At 44.5% G+C, this 13,787-nt stretch overlaps 1 protein-coding gene across 1 annotated transcript; it reads right to left on the minus strand.

Annotated features, from left to right (window-relative positions):
* Positions 1-838: 838 nt before the first annotated feature.
* Positions 839-5,041, minus strand: LOC109748790 (uncharacterized). The gene is made up of 2 exons (XM_020307813.3): positions 2,108-5,041; positions 839-2,025 (listed from the first exon to the last, which is right to left on the minus strand). The coding sequence occupies exons 1-2, from the start codon at positions 5,037-5,039 to the stop codon at positions 1,649-1,651; spliced, it is 3,309 nt and encodes a 1,102-aa protein (XP_020163402.1). The 5' UTR covers positions 5,040-5,041; the 3' UTR covers positions 839-1,648.
* Positions 5,042-13,787: the final 8,746 nt, after the last annotated feature.

A 13,787-nucleotide genomic window follows, 5' to 3' on the forward strand; every position in this document is an offset into this window, starting at 1 on the left:
TCTTCAGGAGCTCGCCGTGCTGGCTGCACCCACTATTTCTCAAAATCAGCAAGCTGCTCGGGTGGTCACTGCAACCAACCGACGCCCCAAATCACCACCGGCGGGCCATGCAAAAATTCATGTCGATGTTGCCTGCCGTAAGGGGCTAGGAGGTGCAGCGGCAGCTGTCTGCCGTGATGAAACGGGAGCATATCTTGGAAGTTCAGCTCTTGTAGTCGCAGGTGTCGACGATCCTGAAATTCTGGAGACAATAGCCTGTAGGGAGGCGCTAGCGTTGGCACATGATATTAATATCCAGAGTATGATTGTTGCATCAGATTCCAAGGGAGCAGTTGGAGCTATCAACAACGGAAGCCTTGGAGCGAACGGTGCTATCATCACTGAGGTTCATAGCTTAGCTTTAAATTTGGTTTGTAATTTTACTTTTGAAGGTCGTGCCGTTAATGTTGAGGCACATAGATTAGCCAAGCATGCATTTTCTTTGGGTCCGGGGCGTCACATTTGGCTAGGCCAACCCCACGACCAAAGATGTATTCCACTATCTGTGGCTTTTGATGAATAAAGCTTGGTTTATCCCTAAAAAAAGCATGCAGGAAGTTTGTCTTAAAAAAAAAGCATGCAGGAAGTTTTATATATAGTACCACATCGACTGAGCAAAGCAAACCGGAGCTGTTTATATTCTGATTCCCAGATTGTGTGGTCACCACGTGACACTCGTGGTAAGCAATCCAAACTTGATGAAAACAAATTAGGTTTGTTTGATTGAATCGTGCATGTTGCAGTCATCTGCTTGCAACATCACATGCTAGCACTCCGACATGGTGTGACCGCATTTTCTCTTTTCTACATTTTTCAAGCGGGGCATGGTACTGAACAGTAGCAACGTCTTTCTCCCCCTGCTCTTCTAGATTTTTTTGACATGTCACGTTTGAATTTGATATGTATATAGTAAAAAAAAAGAGTTTCTAAGATCTTTTGATGCATTTCCCTGCTTTTGGTAGATTACTTTCATCAGTTTTGATTGAATAGACTTGCATTTGTACTGCAAAAAAGGAGACCTTAGAAGCTCTTCAATTTTCCCACGGCAAACTTCAACTCCTGGATCCGCCAGCGGTTGCCTATGCGTTTATCTCTTTCTCAAGCTGGAACTAATTTAAACTGGAGATCGTTCCTACGGTTTCTAATGCCGGCCAGTGAGGTTGTTGTACTTTGTGGCATTAATTTGATCCATCAAACCGGAGTAACACATCAATTCATATGCTGAAATTGCAAACTCCGACACGAACATCACAGTCTATCTGTATATATGGAGCAACTTCAAAGCAACACCTTATATATACCAAGAACAAGAACTGATTCCCTTAAAAAAAAAGAACAAGAAATGATTACACGCACGGACCAACGAGGCGTAGGTACAATAGACCCAGTAATTTGTACTCCCTCCGTCCCAAAATTCTTGTCTTAGATTTGTCTAAATACGGATGTATCAAGTCACATTTTAGTATTAGATATATCCGTATCTAGACAAATCTAAGACAAGAATTTTGGGACGGAGGGAGTAACAGCTGATGCTGTCGTTAACTCCTTATTGCACGAGATGAGCAGATACATCCAGCTGTAGATCGATAGAAGAAAGGGCAGTGATCAATCACTGTGCTGCGCTCCCCGGCATCGCTGGTGTCGATTTGATATACTCCACTTTGATCTTCTTTAGTCTCACGACCACATCGCTCATCGTCGTCGTTCTCTGGTCAGGTAAGTCGGAGGAGCAGAGAAGACCCAGCTCCAGTACTGGCACAAGAAAGCCATCGGCCAAGTTGCAGCTAGAAGACGGGCCCTGTAGTAGCCGCTCATCGACGACATGCACAAGCTCCGAGGGGAATGCCTGACAAACCCACCGCCGAAGGCTCAGTTCCCCGACGAACATGGCATCTGTCGGCCTCCTTCCCGTGAAGACTTCGAGGAGCATGATTCCAAAGCTGAATATGTCGCTCTTCCGCGATGCTTTTCCAAGAGACCCATACTCTGCTCAAGAAACACGGAAACAAACATCACAACATGTATGATGAACCGAAAATCTATGATTTAAAAGGTTGTAGCTAAGTACCTGGTGCCATATACCCAACTGTTCCGGGCATGCTCGCATATGTCATGGAGTTGTCATCACCTTGAAGCAGCCTTGCAATGCCAAAGTCCGCAACATGCGCAGTCATATCCTCATCAAACAACACGTTGCTAGGTTTCAGGTCACAATGCAAGATCACCTCGTGGTGCTCATGATGCAGATACGCCATCGCCATCGACACGTCAAGCAAGATGCCCAACCTCTCAAGGAATCCCAAGTGCATTGTACTGTGGGACTGGTATATGAGTGTCTCTAAGCTGCCATTTGGCATGTACTGAAGTATAAGCGCTCTAAAGTCGAGGTTGGAACAAGTGTTGAGTATTCGTATCAGGTTGCGGTGTCGCACCATGCGAAGAACTCGACACTCCGCATCAAAACTTCGGATGGCCTGGTCCAGTTGCATGTCCAGAACTTTTATCGCGACCACCAAACCACTGCTCAATTGGCCCTTGAATACTTTTCCAAAGCTTCCAGAGCCAAGTATGTTATCTTCGCTGAAATTGTTGGTGGCGCGAAGGAGCTCATGATATGAGACTATCTTATTGCATATGCCATCGGTTGGATCGACATAATCTTTGACCTCTCGCTTCTTAAGTTCTTTTTTGATACATAGGTATAAGCAAATTGCAATACCGCCAAAAGTAATAATGACAATCAGGATTTGAAATTTCAACAAGTGTTTGTTACTTGAATGAGATTTGTCAAGGCATGGTGGAAATCCTATGCGTGGAGCACCGCATAGCCCAACATTTCCAATCAAAGATTGCAATGTGAGATTCAAGAAGACACCTCCCTCAGGTATCTGACCATCTAGCCTATTGAAGGAGAGGTTCAAGGTACTCAAGTATGTAAAGTTGGCAAAGAAAGTGGGGATGGTGCCAGAAAGATCATTGGAGGAGAGATCTAATAATTCTAAGCTAGTTAGGTTATTAAGTTGGTTTGGAATTGGGCCTTCAAACAAATTACATGATAGATTGAGGTAGGTTAGCATTTTAAATTTCCCGATTGATCCAGGAATCTTCCCATCCAAGAAGTTGGAAGAAAGGTCTATTTGATCGATTTGGCTTAGCATGCTAACATCATCTGGAAGCGCACCACCAAAGGAATTGTGAGAAAGATTTAATCTGATAAGTTCATCTAGGTGGAATACACTTGTAGGTAGTGCAGAAATGAACTGGTTATTGGACATGTCAATGTATTGTAGCCTGCTAAGGTTGCCAATGCTATCTGGTATAGAGCCAAAGAATTTATTTTTCTGCAAAAACAATCGCTCAAGACTCTTGAACATACCAATTTGACTTGGGATAGTGCCTAACAATTCATTCATTGAGATATCGAGTAACACAAGGTTTTCCATTGTAGTGATGGAGTATGGCATTTCCTTTGTTAGTAGGTTGTTGGAAAGATCTATCCAATTCAGACTGCTTAAATTTGAGAGAGTAGCTGGAATTCCACCGGTTAACTTATTGTAACTTGCACGAAAAGTGATTAACTGTGTAGAGAGGTTTCCCATATGGTCTGGAAGGGTGCCTGTGAAATAATTATTCGGTATTACAAGGTCCTGGAGTTGTCGGCAGTTGGAGAGAGCAAGCAAGAAGTCCGTATTCCCCTCTAATTTATTCTTAGATAGAAGAAGCCTTTTCAAAGTTGCAATTCTCCCGAGTGTTGTGGGTACTTGGCCGGAAAAGTGATTTGTGTCCAAATATAGATAGGACAATTTGGACAAGTTGCCAAGGGAAGGTGGAATTGTACCTGTTAGTTGATTCTTTTCAAAATTTAAATAGGAGAGTTCTTGCATTAGACCTACTTGTGGTGGGATTTCCCCTTTCAGGTTGGCATTAGAGAGCTCCAGGAAAGGAAGGTTAGTGAGATTGCTAAGCTCGGATGGGATTGAGCCAACAAGGTTATTACTACCCAAGGAAATCCGCTGGAGATGCGGCAATTTGGCTAACCATGTTGGCACAACGTCCATAAAACAATTTGTGGACAGGGACAATATTTCAAGGTACTGGCATGATGCAAGCCCCGAAGGAAACCGTCCGGAGAATTTGTTTGCAGTGAGGGAAATTTTTGTCAACATTGGTAGGCTGAAACTTCGATTATCCGGAATTTGTCCAGTTAGATTATTGGATGGAAGTAGCATGACTCGCAACCTGGACATGTTGTACATGGCTTGTGGAACCATGCCGCTGAGTTGATTGACTTGCAGAGTCAACAACTCAAGTTTGGAGAGGGAGGCAATATTGTTAGGTATAGGACCCGATAAGCTGTTGTTTCCAAGACGGATGTACCTCAAGGAAGGTGTGTTGTTGAACATATAGGGTGGTATTGGGCCACTTAAATAATTTGTTTGTAAAGTAAATTTTCTAAGATTCTGCATATACAACAGTAGGTCACAAGGGATCTGACCTGAGAGTTGGTTGTGACCTAGATGGAGGAACTCGAGCCTTGTAAGGTTCCCAAGGACACGAGGAATATCATTAGAAAGGCTATTCCAATAGAGAGAGAGATATCGAAGCCGGCGTAGCCTGCCAAGTTCAGGTGGGATGGAGCCGATAAGGCCGGTGTTTGTAAGGTTGAGGACGGAGAGGAAAGAAAGGTTACCTACGTGAGGCGCCAGGGAGCCGAGGAGGGAAGTGTCCGGCAACGACAGAGCTGTAACACGCCGGCGACGGCGGCTGCAGGTGACACCGGCCCAGTGGCAGAAGGACCTGTTGGCTACCCAGCTGTTGGCGAGGATGCCGGCGGGGTCGGAAAGCTGCGCTTTGAAAGCCAGCAGGGCAGCGAGGTCTGCGTCGCTGCCGGTGCCATTGGCCGAACTCGAGGAAGAAGAAGAGGCCCGGACGGCGGATAGTACTAGCACCAGAACTATGATGAGAGGAATGCGGGCGGATGATGATGCAGCAGCGGCCATTGGAGCTGTTTACCTTCGCCGTGAACCGTGAAAATGGTGAATTTATACGTGGTTTGTGGAGAATATCATCCTGCTCTGTGGCAGAAGCTGGTGCACCGATCGTAGTCACTGGTCACCTTCCGGCCGCTTCACGGCACGGTGGGCTTGTCGGCACAGTCTACGGCTATATCAAACTACAGTCTAGAGCGATCGGTCGGTTCAAGCCCGTCAAACACGCACCGCATGTAATACGTCCTGGAATGTCGAGGCAACGAGACAAAAACTTCCACGCCACCAAGACTGGAGTGCTAGTCAATGCAATAAGGATAACAATCTCCGGTCTAGAATGCCACAGCCACACATGTCTGCTACTCCCTCGGCCCCTACAGGCTCTCCAGCTCACATAACATGACATTTTAGACATGGGCATGATCCTCAAAACGCAACTTAAAACTAGATTAGTACTCCCCTCATTCCATTACGCATAGATTTTTTAAAAAGTCAAACTTTACAAATTTTGATCAAGTTTATATAAAATATGAAACTACAGCTTGTCTTAAATCTAATGACATATGTTTGTCATTCTAACTGTAAAAGTGTTTCTCCCCAAACTTGGTCAAAATTTGTGAGATTTGACTTTTCAAAAAAAGTATATGTGAGGCGTAGAAAAAACACTCCCGCGTCGCCCTCCTGTGGTGTGCTACCTCTTAAGCATGCGTTGTTTTTTTTCTTGAAGAGGAAAGGGTGATGCAGCAAAGTAGCGTAAGTATTTTCCTCAGTTTTTGAGAACCAAGGTATCAATCAAGTAGGAGATAACACGCAAGTCACCTAGTACCTGCACAAACAATCAAGAACCTTGCAACCAACGCGATAAAGGGGTTGTCAATCCCTTCACGCTCACTCGCAAAAGTGAGATCTAATAAAGATAATAAGATAAATATTTTTGGTATTTTTGTTGTATAGATTGGAAAGTAAAGATTGCAAAATAGTAAAACGAGATGTGATGTAAATAAAAGAGATGCAATATAATAAGAAAGAGACCCGGGCCGGGGCCATAGGTTTCACTAGTGACTTCTCTCAAGATAACATATATTACGATGGGTGAACAAATTACTGCCGAGTAATTGATAGAAAAGCGCATAGTTATGAGAATATCTAGGTATGATCATGAATATAGGCATCACGTCCGTGTCAAGTAGACCGAAACGACTCTGCATCTACTACTATTACTCCACACATCGACCGCTATCTAGCATGCATCTAGAGTATTGAGTTCATAAGAACAGAGTAACGCATTAAGCAAGATGACATGATGTAGAGGGATAAACTCAAGCAATATGATATAAACCCCATCTTTTTATCCTCGATGGCAACAATACAATACGTGCCTTGCTGCCCCTACTGTTACTGGGAAAGGACACCGCAAGATCGAACCCAAAGCTAAGCACTTCTCCCATTGCAAGAAAGATCAATCTAGTAGGCCAAACTAAACCGATAATTCGAAGAGACTTGTAAAGATATCATATCATGCATATAAGAATCCAGAGAAGAACCAAATATTATTCATAGATAAACTTGATCATAAATCCACAATTCATCGGATCTCGGCAAACACACCGCAAAAGAGTATTACATCGAATAAATCTCCAAGAACATCGAGGCGAACTTTGTATTGAGAACCAAAGAGAGAGAAGAAGCCATCTAGCTAATAACTATGGACCCGAAGGTCTGTGGTAAACTACTCACACATCATCGGAGAGGCTATGGTGTTGATGTAGAAGCCCTCCGTGATCGATTCCCCCTCCGGCAGATCGCCGGAAAAGGCCCCAAGATGAGATCTCACGGGTACAGAAGGTTGCGGCGGTGGAAAAGTGGTTTCGTGGCTCCCCTTGATGTTTTTAGGGTATAAGAGTATATATAGGTGAAAGAAGTACGTCGGTGGAGCTCCGTGGGGCCCACGAGGGTGGGGGCGCGCCCTCCTGCCTCGTGGCCGCCTCACGGAGTTCCAGACTTCAAATCCAAGTCTTCTGGATTGCATTTGTTCCAAAAAAGATCATCGCAAAGGTTTCATTCCATTTGGATTCCGTTTGGTATTCCTTTTCTGCAAAACACTGAAATAGGCAAAAAAAACAGAAACTGGCACTGGGCCTTCGGTTAATAGGTTAGTCCCAAAAATAATATAAAATAACATATTAAAGCCCATTAAACATTCAAAACAAATAATATAATAGCATGGAACAATAAAAGATTATAGATACGTTGGAGACGTATCATGGCGACACGGGGGGCTACTCCCTCGAGCGCCGTTGGGCCTTCTCCCCTCCTCTTCTCTTCTCGCCGCTACCGGAGGCGCTCCGCTGGCGAAGCCCGGGCGGGGCTCTAGTGAGGGCAGCGGCGGGGCCTTTCCATGGGCGCCCTATGTTCTTCTCCTCCCCTCCTCAGTGTGTGTGGCGGTTGCACGCGCCCGATCTGCGAGGTCCGGCGGCGGGGAGCAGCGGCGGTCCACGACAGGCTGCTGGCAGGGGCCGGTGTCATCGTGGTGGCCTAGGCACATGGTGGGGAGGAAGCGGTCGGCCGGGGCTAGCAGCCAGATCTAAGCATTGTGCGCTTCCCTGGGCGCGGCGACGGGGATGGCTGGTGGTGGCGCGGTGGCTGCGCGGGCCTGTGTCGCGCTCTGGTGCAGGCAGTGGCCATGGTGGCCGGTGGCGCGGGTGCGTGCCCGGCGGCTCCGACGCTTGGAGCTCGCCGGACAATGCGGGTTGGGTAGTGGCCCGGTGTGGCTACTGCTCCGGTCGTGGGTGGCTCCACGGTAGCTTGGCAGGTCGGCTGCGGCGGCGGCTGGCATGTTTCGGTGTCGCCTCGTCTGTAGGCGGCTTGTTTCGGCCTTTGACTCCTCTCCTCGTCGTCCAGGTGTTACTTTTGTCGAAGGGTTGGCCATCGTCTCGCGTCCGATGCCGCAGGATCGAACTCGTCTCACACCAGGTACCAGGTGCTGCGGGATGGGACGATGGAGGCCAGTTTTGGCCGGCCTATTGGGTCTCGGCGCCGAGGGCCGCCTAGGGGTGCGAAAGTCAGGGCCTTCCCGCTCGTCTCTTTGGTTGGGGTAGCGGCGGGTCTTGGGTGAGGTGGTGTCAATGTCTTGGATGCCGGGGTGGCGGCCCTGGTGGTGGTAGGGCGGTGCTCATGGGCAGAGCCCGTGGCTCGGTGCTGCCCGGTGGCCATGGCCGTGTGGGCGGCGTGGTAGACGGGGTGTGGCGTTCGGTGGCGGTGAGTGTTGGTCGGGGTGAAACCTGATCTATCTTCGAACGTTCCGGCGGCAGCGAAGCTCGTTCCTTTCATGAAGGCGTCATCGCGCCTCTCATTGCCTGTCGTGTTGCTTCAGGGGAAACTCTGATACTCGGATCGGGCGGTGGCGGTGCTCCAGTATCGTTTCCTTCCTGAAGGCGCTGCCTTGGAGTCCACGGTTCATCGTATGTGGCTTCATCTCTTCGTAGTGATAGGGGTGGTGTTGCTGTGCTCGGCGTCTTTGTATCATGCCTTGGGTGTGTGCGTGTGTTGTGGTGATGTGCGTTTGTACCGGACTGTTGATGATCGTTGCTTTGTATATAAAGCGGGGCGAAAGCCTTTTTTCGATAAAAAATTATATGTATTACATTATGAAACAAAGGGGACACTTCTTTTTTTTTCAAAGATATTGACAAACCTTAAAAAAAATTACCAGTATTTCTTTTTTCAATGATGCCTAATCACTTTGTCTTTATGTATTTGAGGTTTTCCTCACTAAGATTATCTCAAGTGCTTCAGGAGGATGTGTTGCTTCAAATGACACTTGTCATGCAATAACTCAAAGCAGCCAACCGATTAATGATGCGAGGGTGGCTATTTATAGTCAGGGTCGCGACCCAAGATTCTGATATGATCGTTCGCAGGTGGAGGCCCACAAATCAGTTGTTGCCCGCTCAACAACGGTTGAAAATTTGAACTCTCAATTTTTCCGCAGTAGGAGAACCACACTGACGGTTTCTTAATTGACCACAATGCCCCAAGAATATTGTCTCTGACGCTGAAGAAAATGACTACACCGTGCAAGATTTTCAAATTCTTCACTAGAAGAAATAGGTTTGGCTTAAGCATCACTTCAGAGATACTATCATCGTATCACCTAAACCCTCATAACAGAATTGTGTTCCGAATGACTGAAGTAACAAGAAAAAGGAATTACCAAACGACTAAGTCTTCGCGTTTCAAGTCTTCAACTAATTCTTCACAAGGGCGCACCAAAATCTTTAATGTATTTTATACATTCTTAAGGGCCGTCTATGACAGTTCAACTAAATCTTCAGGGATTTTCTCCTATGCATACAAACAAACACATTAGTCCCTTAATCATTCTTGTCGTCAATACTGGAGACAACAAATGAGACACTAAATACACTTACAAAAGCAAAACAATATAAAAGATTTAAACATTGCTAAACAAGCCCAACAAAAGTTCGTTGTCTAAGGGCATGCCCAATGCGCGACACTTGGAGAGGGCGCCGGAATCGATTTCTTGGTCGATAGGCGATTTGTGCATCGAATCCTGGTGTCAGGTACGGCATGGACGATCAAAGAGGAGCCAGACACTTAGATGTTTTCCAGCATGCAAGATAAAAGGACCATTGTAGCAAACGATTTTCTTAGGGCCTATAAGTAGAGTCTACCCATTGAAATAGAGGGCTCTCAGACAGATTTTCAAATTTACAATATTTATTCCATTTCACTAAATGCCTTTTTTTGAAGGAAAAGAAATCCCTAAACGCATGTGCAAGTGTTTTTTTTACATAACATGAAAATGGCCCAAGTAGTACTTGCTATCCAGAACACCTTAAAAGAAAGGACAACGCTAACGCCCACACGTGTGGTGTTAGCGAAACTTGCCCACACGCTCTATAACACACAGACTGCGCCACGTCACCGCATGCATGTGGGAATCTTTTTGGATTTTCAGTTTTTAAAATGTTTTATCTCTTAAATGAAAAATCCGATTGAAGATCCGTTTTCATCATTAAATCACTCGTGACGAGATTTTCGAAACTAGATCTCATATCAATATATTTCGACGATTTTTTTCGGTTAAAAGTTGCCATGTCTATTGCACATGAATTGCCATGATGTTTACCCTGAAGTTGCCATGATATATTTCAACTATTTTTTTCTACATATCTAAGTAAAATTTGACATTTATAAAATAAGGAATTAAGAAACTAGACTTGCCATGAACCATAAACTAAAATTGCCATGACACATGCACTTAAAATTGCCATGGTTCATACAAAAAATAATTTTCATGGTCAAAGTACTGGAGTTGCCAACATCAAAATACTAAAATTTCCATACTCTACAAACTGAAATTGTCACATGGCAACTTTAGTTTAAGCACTATGGCAACTATAGTGTAATTATCATGGCAACTTTTGGGCCAAAAAAATTTTGTCGAAACATATCAACATGGGGTCTAGTTTTGAAGATCTCGTTGAGACGGATTTTTAATTCAATTTTTTAATTAGGAGATAAAACATTTTTAAGCCAAAAATTAAAAAAAACTGTTGATGTCATCTGTTCACATGTGGCAAAATGAGTGGTAAAAGAGGCGTGTAGACGATGTGCAAGATGCCACACGTGTGGGCGTTAGTTTTTTCCAAAAGAAATACAATATTCGGCTGGTTGGGCTGAGAGGTCCTATCTGCGGCAAAATATCGAGGGAACGCACAGGTGGGGAGACGAACACCCTAAAAGAAATACAATATTCGGCTGATTGGGCTGAGAGCTCCTATCTGCGACAAAATGTCGAAGGAACGCATAGGCGGGTCTCCCCGACTGGGCCGGCCCATGTGGCTCTCCCGTTCCGGCTAGCGAAGAAACTATTGCGCTCGCTCGCAAAAATGAATGCGCCAAGCAGGATTCGAACACAGGACCACGTGCTTCACAAGTAGTACTCCTACCACTTGAGCTAGGTGTTTTGGTGGGAAGCACAAATACTTAAGAACCAAACCAAGCGCGGATGCGAAAGTTTTTCAAATTTTTGAACGTGAAATATTATTTCGGAGAAAAAGGTGAATTCTGTATGAAACCATCAGTGTGTTATATTTCAAAAACTCAAACATTTCGAAAAACACAAAGAATATCTGGAAATGGAAACAATTTTTAAACTTCCCCCCAAAAATTGAAAATACGAACATTTTTTGAATGGCAAAACAATTTTTGGATACGTGAACATTTTTGCAAAATGGGAACTTTTTTTGAATCTCGCGAAGAAAACTTGAAAACACCAATGTTGTTTGAAACTCCAGAACAAAATTCGAAGCACGAACAATTTTTGAAAATTGCAAACAATTTTTGAAATCCCAGAACAAAATTTGAAAACATGAACATTACTTAAAAAAGCGTGAACATTTTTTAAACTCCCAAACAAAATTTGAAAACCGAAATATTATTATAAATTTGAGACAATTTTCGTAATACTGAACAAAATTTGAGAAGTTGTGAAATTTTGAAGAAATTTCGAATTTGTGAATAATTTTTGGAAAGCACGAACATTTTCTGAATTTCTGAATACAATTTGAAAATGGAAACATTTTTTGAAATATTGAACAATTTATGATAAATCAAACATTTTTGAAATTTAAGAACATTTTTCCAAAAACACAAAAAAGGAAAAAAACAAAGAAAAAAGAACATGACAAAAGAGAGAAAAGAATAAACAAACAGGAAAAAAGAAAGAAAGAAAAACAAAAAAAGAAAAACTGGTTCAGGAACCTACTAGAAAGTTCCCAAAACCGGGAAAACATGGCTGGAACCTTCCAGCAGGTTCCCAAAACCGGGATCGATGGAACGCTTCTAATGGGCCGTCCCGTCTCGTTCGATCGCTAAGAAAGAGTGTGTGATACCCCAAAATTTTGACGCAAAGTGCATTGTATAGGATTTTCCAGGGTTGGCCTTTCTCCTGGGGATTTCCCATTCATTCATTGCCAGAGAGAGCAGGGCTTAGGCTCCACCCACACATCCCGTGATATTTGGCCCGTTCTGAAAAGTGGCCCAAGGCAAGCAATTCTTTCAGAAAAATTGCTTATTTTTATTCCACTTAAAAAACTATTTTTGAACGTACTGACAACAAACTTGAGAGACAAAAACAGGCTGCAATGTGTAGATTCCAGAGTGGTCAGACAAATGGTGCATAGAAAACTCCGGTTGCATGGCTTGATGACATGGGCTGGGGTGGCCATTGGTCATGATGGCGCAATAGCCATGCTCTTGGCGTGCTCTCTATTTTCATGGAGAGGAAGAAAGGGGAGGGAAGCGACATACTTGGGGCGATGAGGGAGAAGGGAAGGGTAGGTGGCTAGGTTTTAGCGTCCTCGAGGACTTTATGGAGGCCGGGGGGCGTGGGGCCAGTGGGTGGTGTCGTCGGCGAGGAGGCATGCACGACGTTCGCGTACGCGTCTCCTCTCCGAGAGAGGAAGACGACAGTGAACATGTTAGTCGTGTGGGTTGGGCCTCGCACGGGAGCAGGTAAGCGAGTTGGGCTGGCCTACTATGTTGGTGGTTGTTGGGTTTGCGCGGGGGAAAGCCATTGGGCCGACTAGGGTTAGTTTAGATTGGTTTTCAATTTCCGGGCTTACAAAATAGAAATAAGATGGAAATGAATTTATCTGGAGGACCAAACAAATTCAAAATGGGCTGAAATTTTAGATGTGGCCTCTCTGACATATATTTCAAAGCTCCAATAAAATATCCGGCAAGTTTTGCAAAGTTTGAAGATGATTTGAATTTAAAAGAGGAAAAGGCCAAGAAGAATATTTGAGCTAGGGGTGCAACGTAGGAGTGTGGTAACATTCCTAAAATGTGGTAGCTCTCTAATGAGTAAAAAACACTACTTGCAAAGTTTGGGAGGTGGGTCTTGAAAGGAAAGGCCAGAAGGGAACAAGGTGGTTTAAAAGCCACAATAATAATAATAATAATAATAATAATAATAATAATATAGTAGTAGTAGTAATAACAACAATAACAACAACATGAAGAATTTCAAGATGATCAATTGAAGAAAGTACAACGTTGTACAAGGGGGAGTGTTAGGAGTAGTTAGCGTTAGTATTAGGCTAAACTAGTAGCAGTTAGAAGACCTGCGTTGTCCAAACGCTATGTATGCCGAACAGGCAGTTTGCCTCTTCCAAAGGACGTAAACATTGTAACAACCGACATTGTAAACGACTCTTCAGATAGTATATAAGTCTGAACAAATTATCAATACAAGCATCCATTCTTTCTTTCAATCTCTGTTTCTTCTCACGTTATCAGCACTTTGTCTCTATCGAGAGCATCAGGCCAAGAGAAAACAGGGAGAAGAAGGAAAGCAACCAGCACCGGTCGGAGCTTCGTTCCATGAACGGTGGTGGGGACGACGGCCCACGGCCGACATGCGCAGCGTCCTTCGACGCTCGGCGGCGCCACCAGCCCCGACTCCCTATGGCGCCAGGCGACACCCCAGGCGCTGCTCCTCCGAGCACTCCCTATTGTCTTAGTATTTCCTTATCTCATAATAATGGTATTCAACGGGTGATTGTTAGCTAATGGGAAATGGAACTGCCGGTTTGGTTCTCGAAACGGAGCAAAAGGGGGCAAAAGAGAAAGAACAAAAAAGTCAGCTGACCTCTGATTCAAGTGGGGAAAACAAGAATTATTTTTAAAAAACCTATATACAAAGCACAAATAAGTAGGCTCTGCAGTGGC

This window comes from Aegilops tauschii, chromosome 2 (genome assembly GCF_002575655.3).
Source record: "Aegilops tauschii subsp. strangulata cultivar AL8/78 chromosome 2, Aet v6.0, whole genome shotgun sequence".
NCBI classification, from domain to species: domain Eukaryota; kingdom Viridiplantae; phylum Streptophyta; class Magnoliopsida; order Poales; family Poaceae; genus Aegilops; species Aegilops tauschii.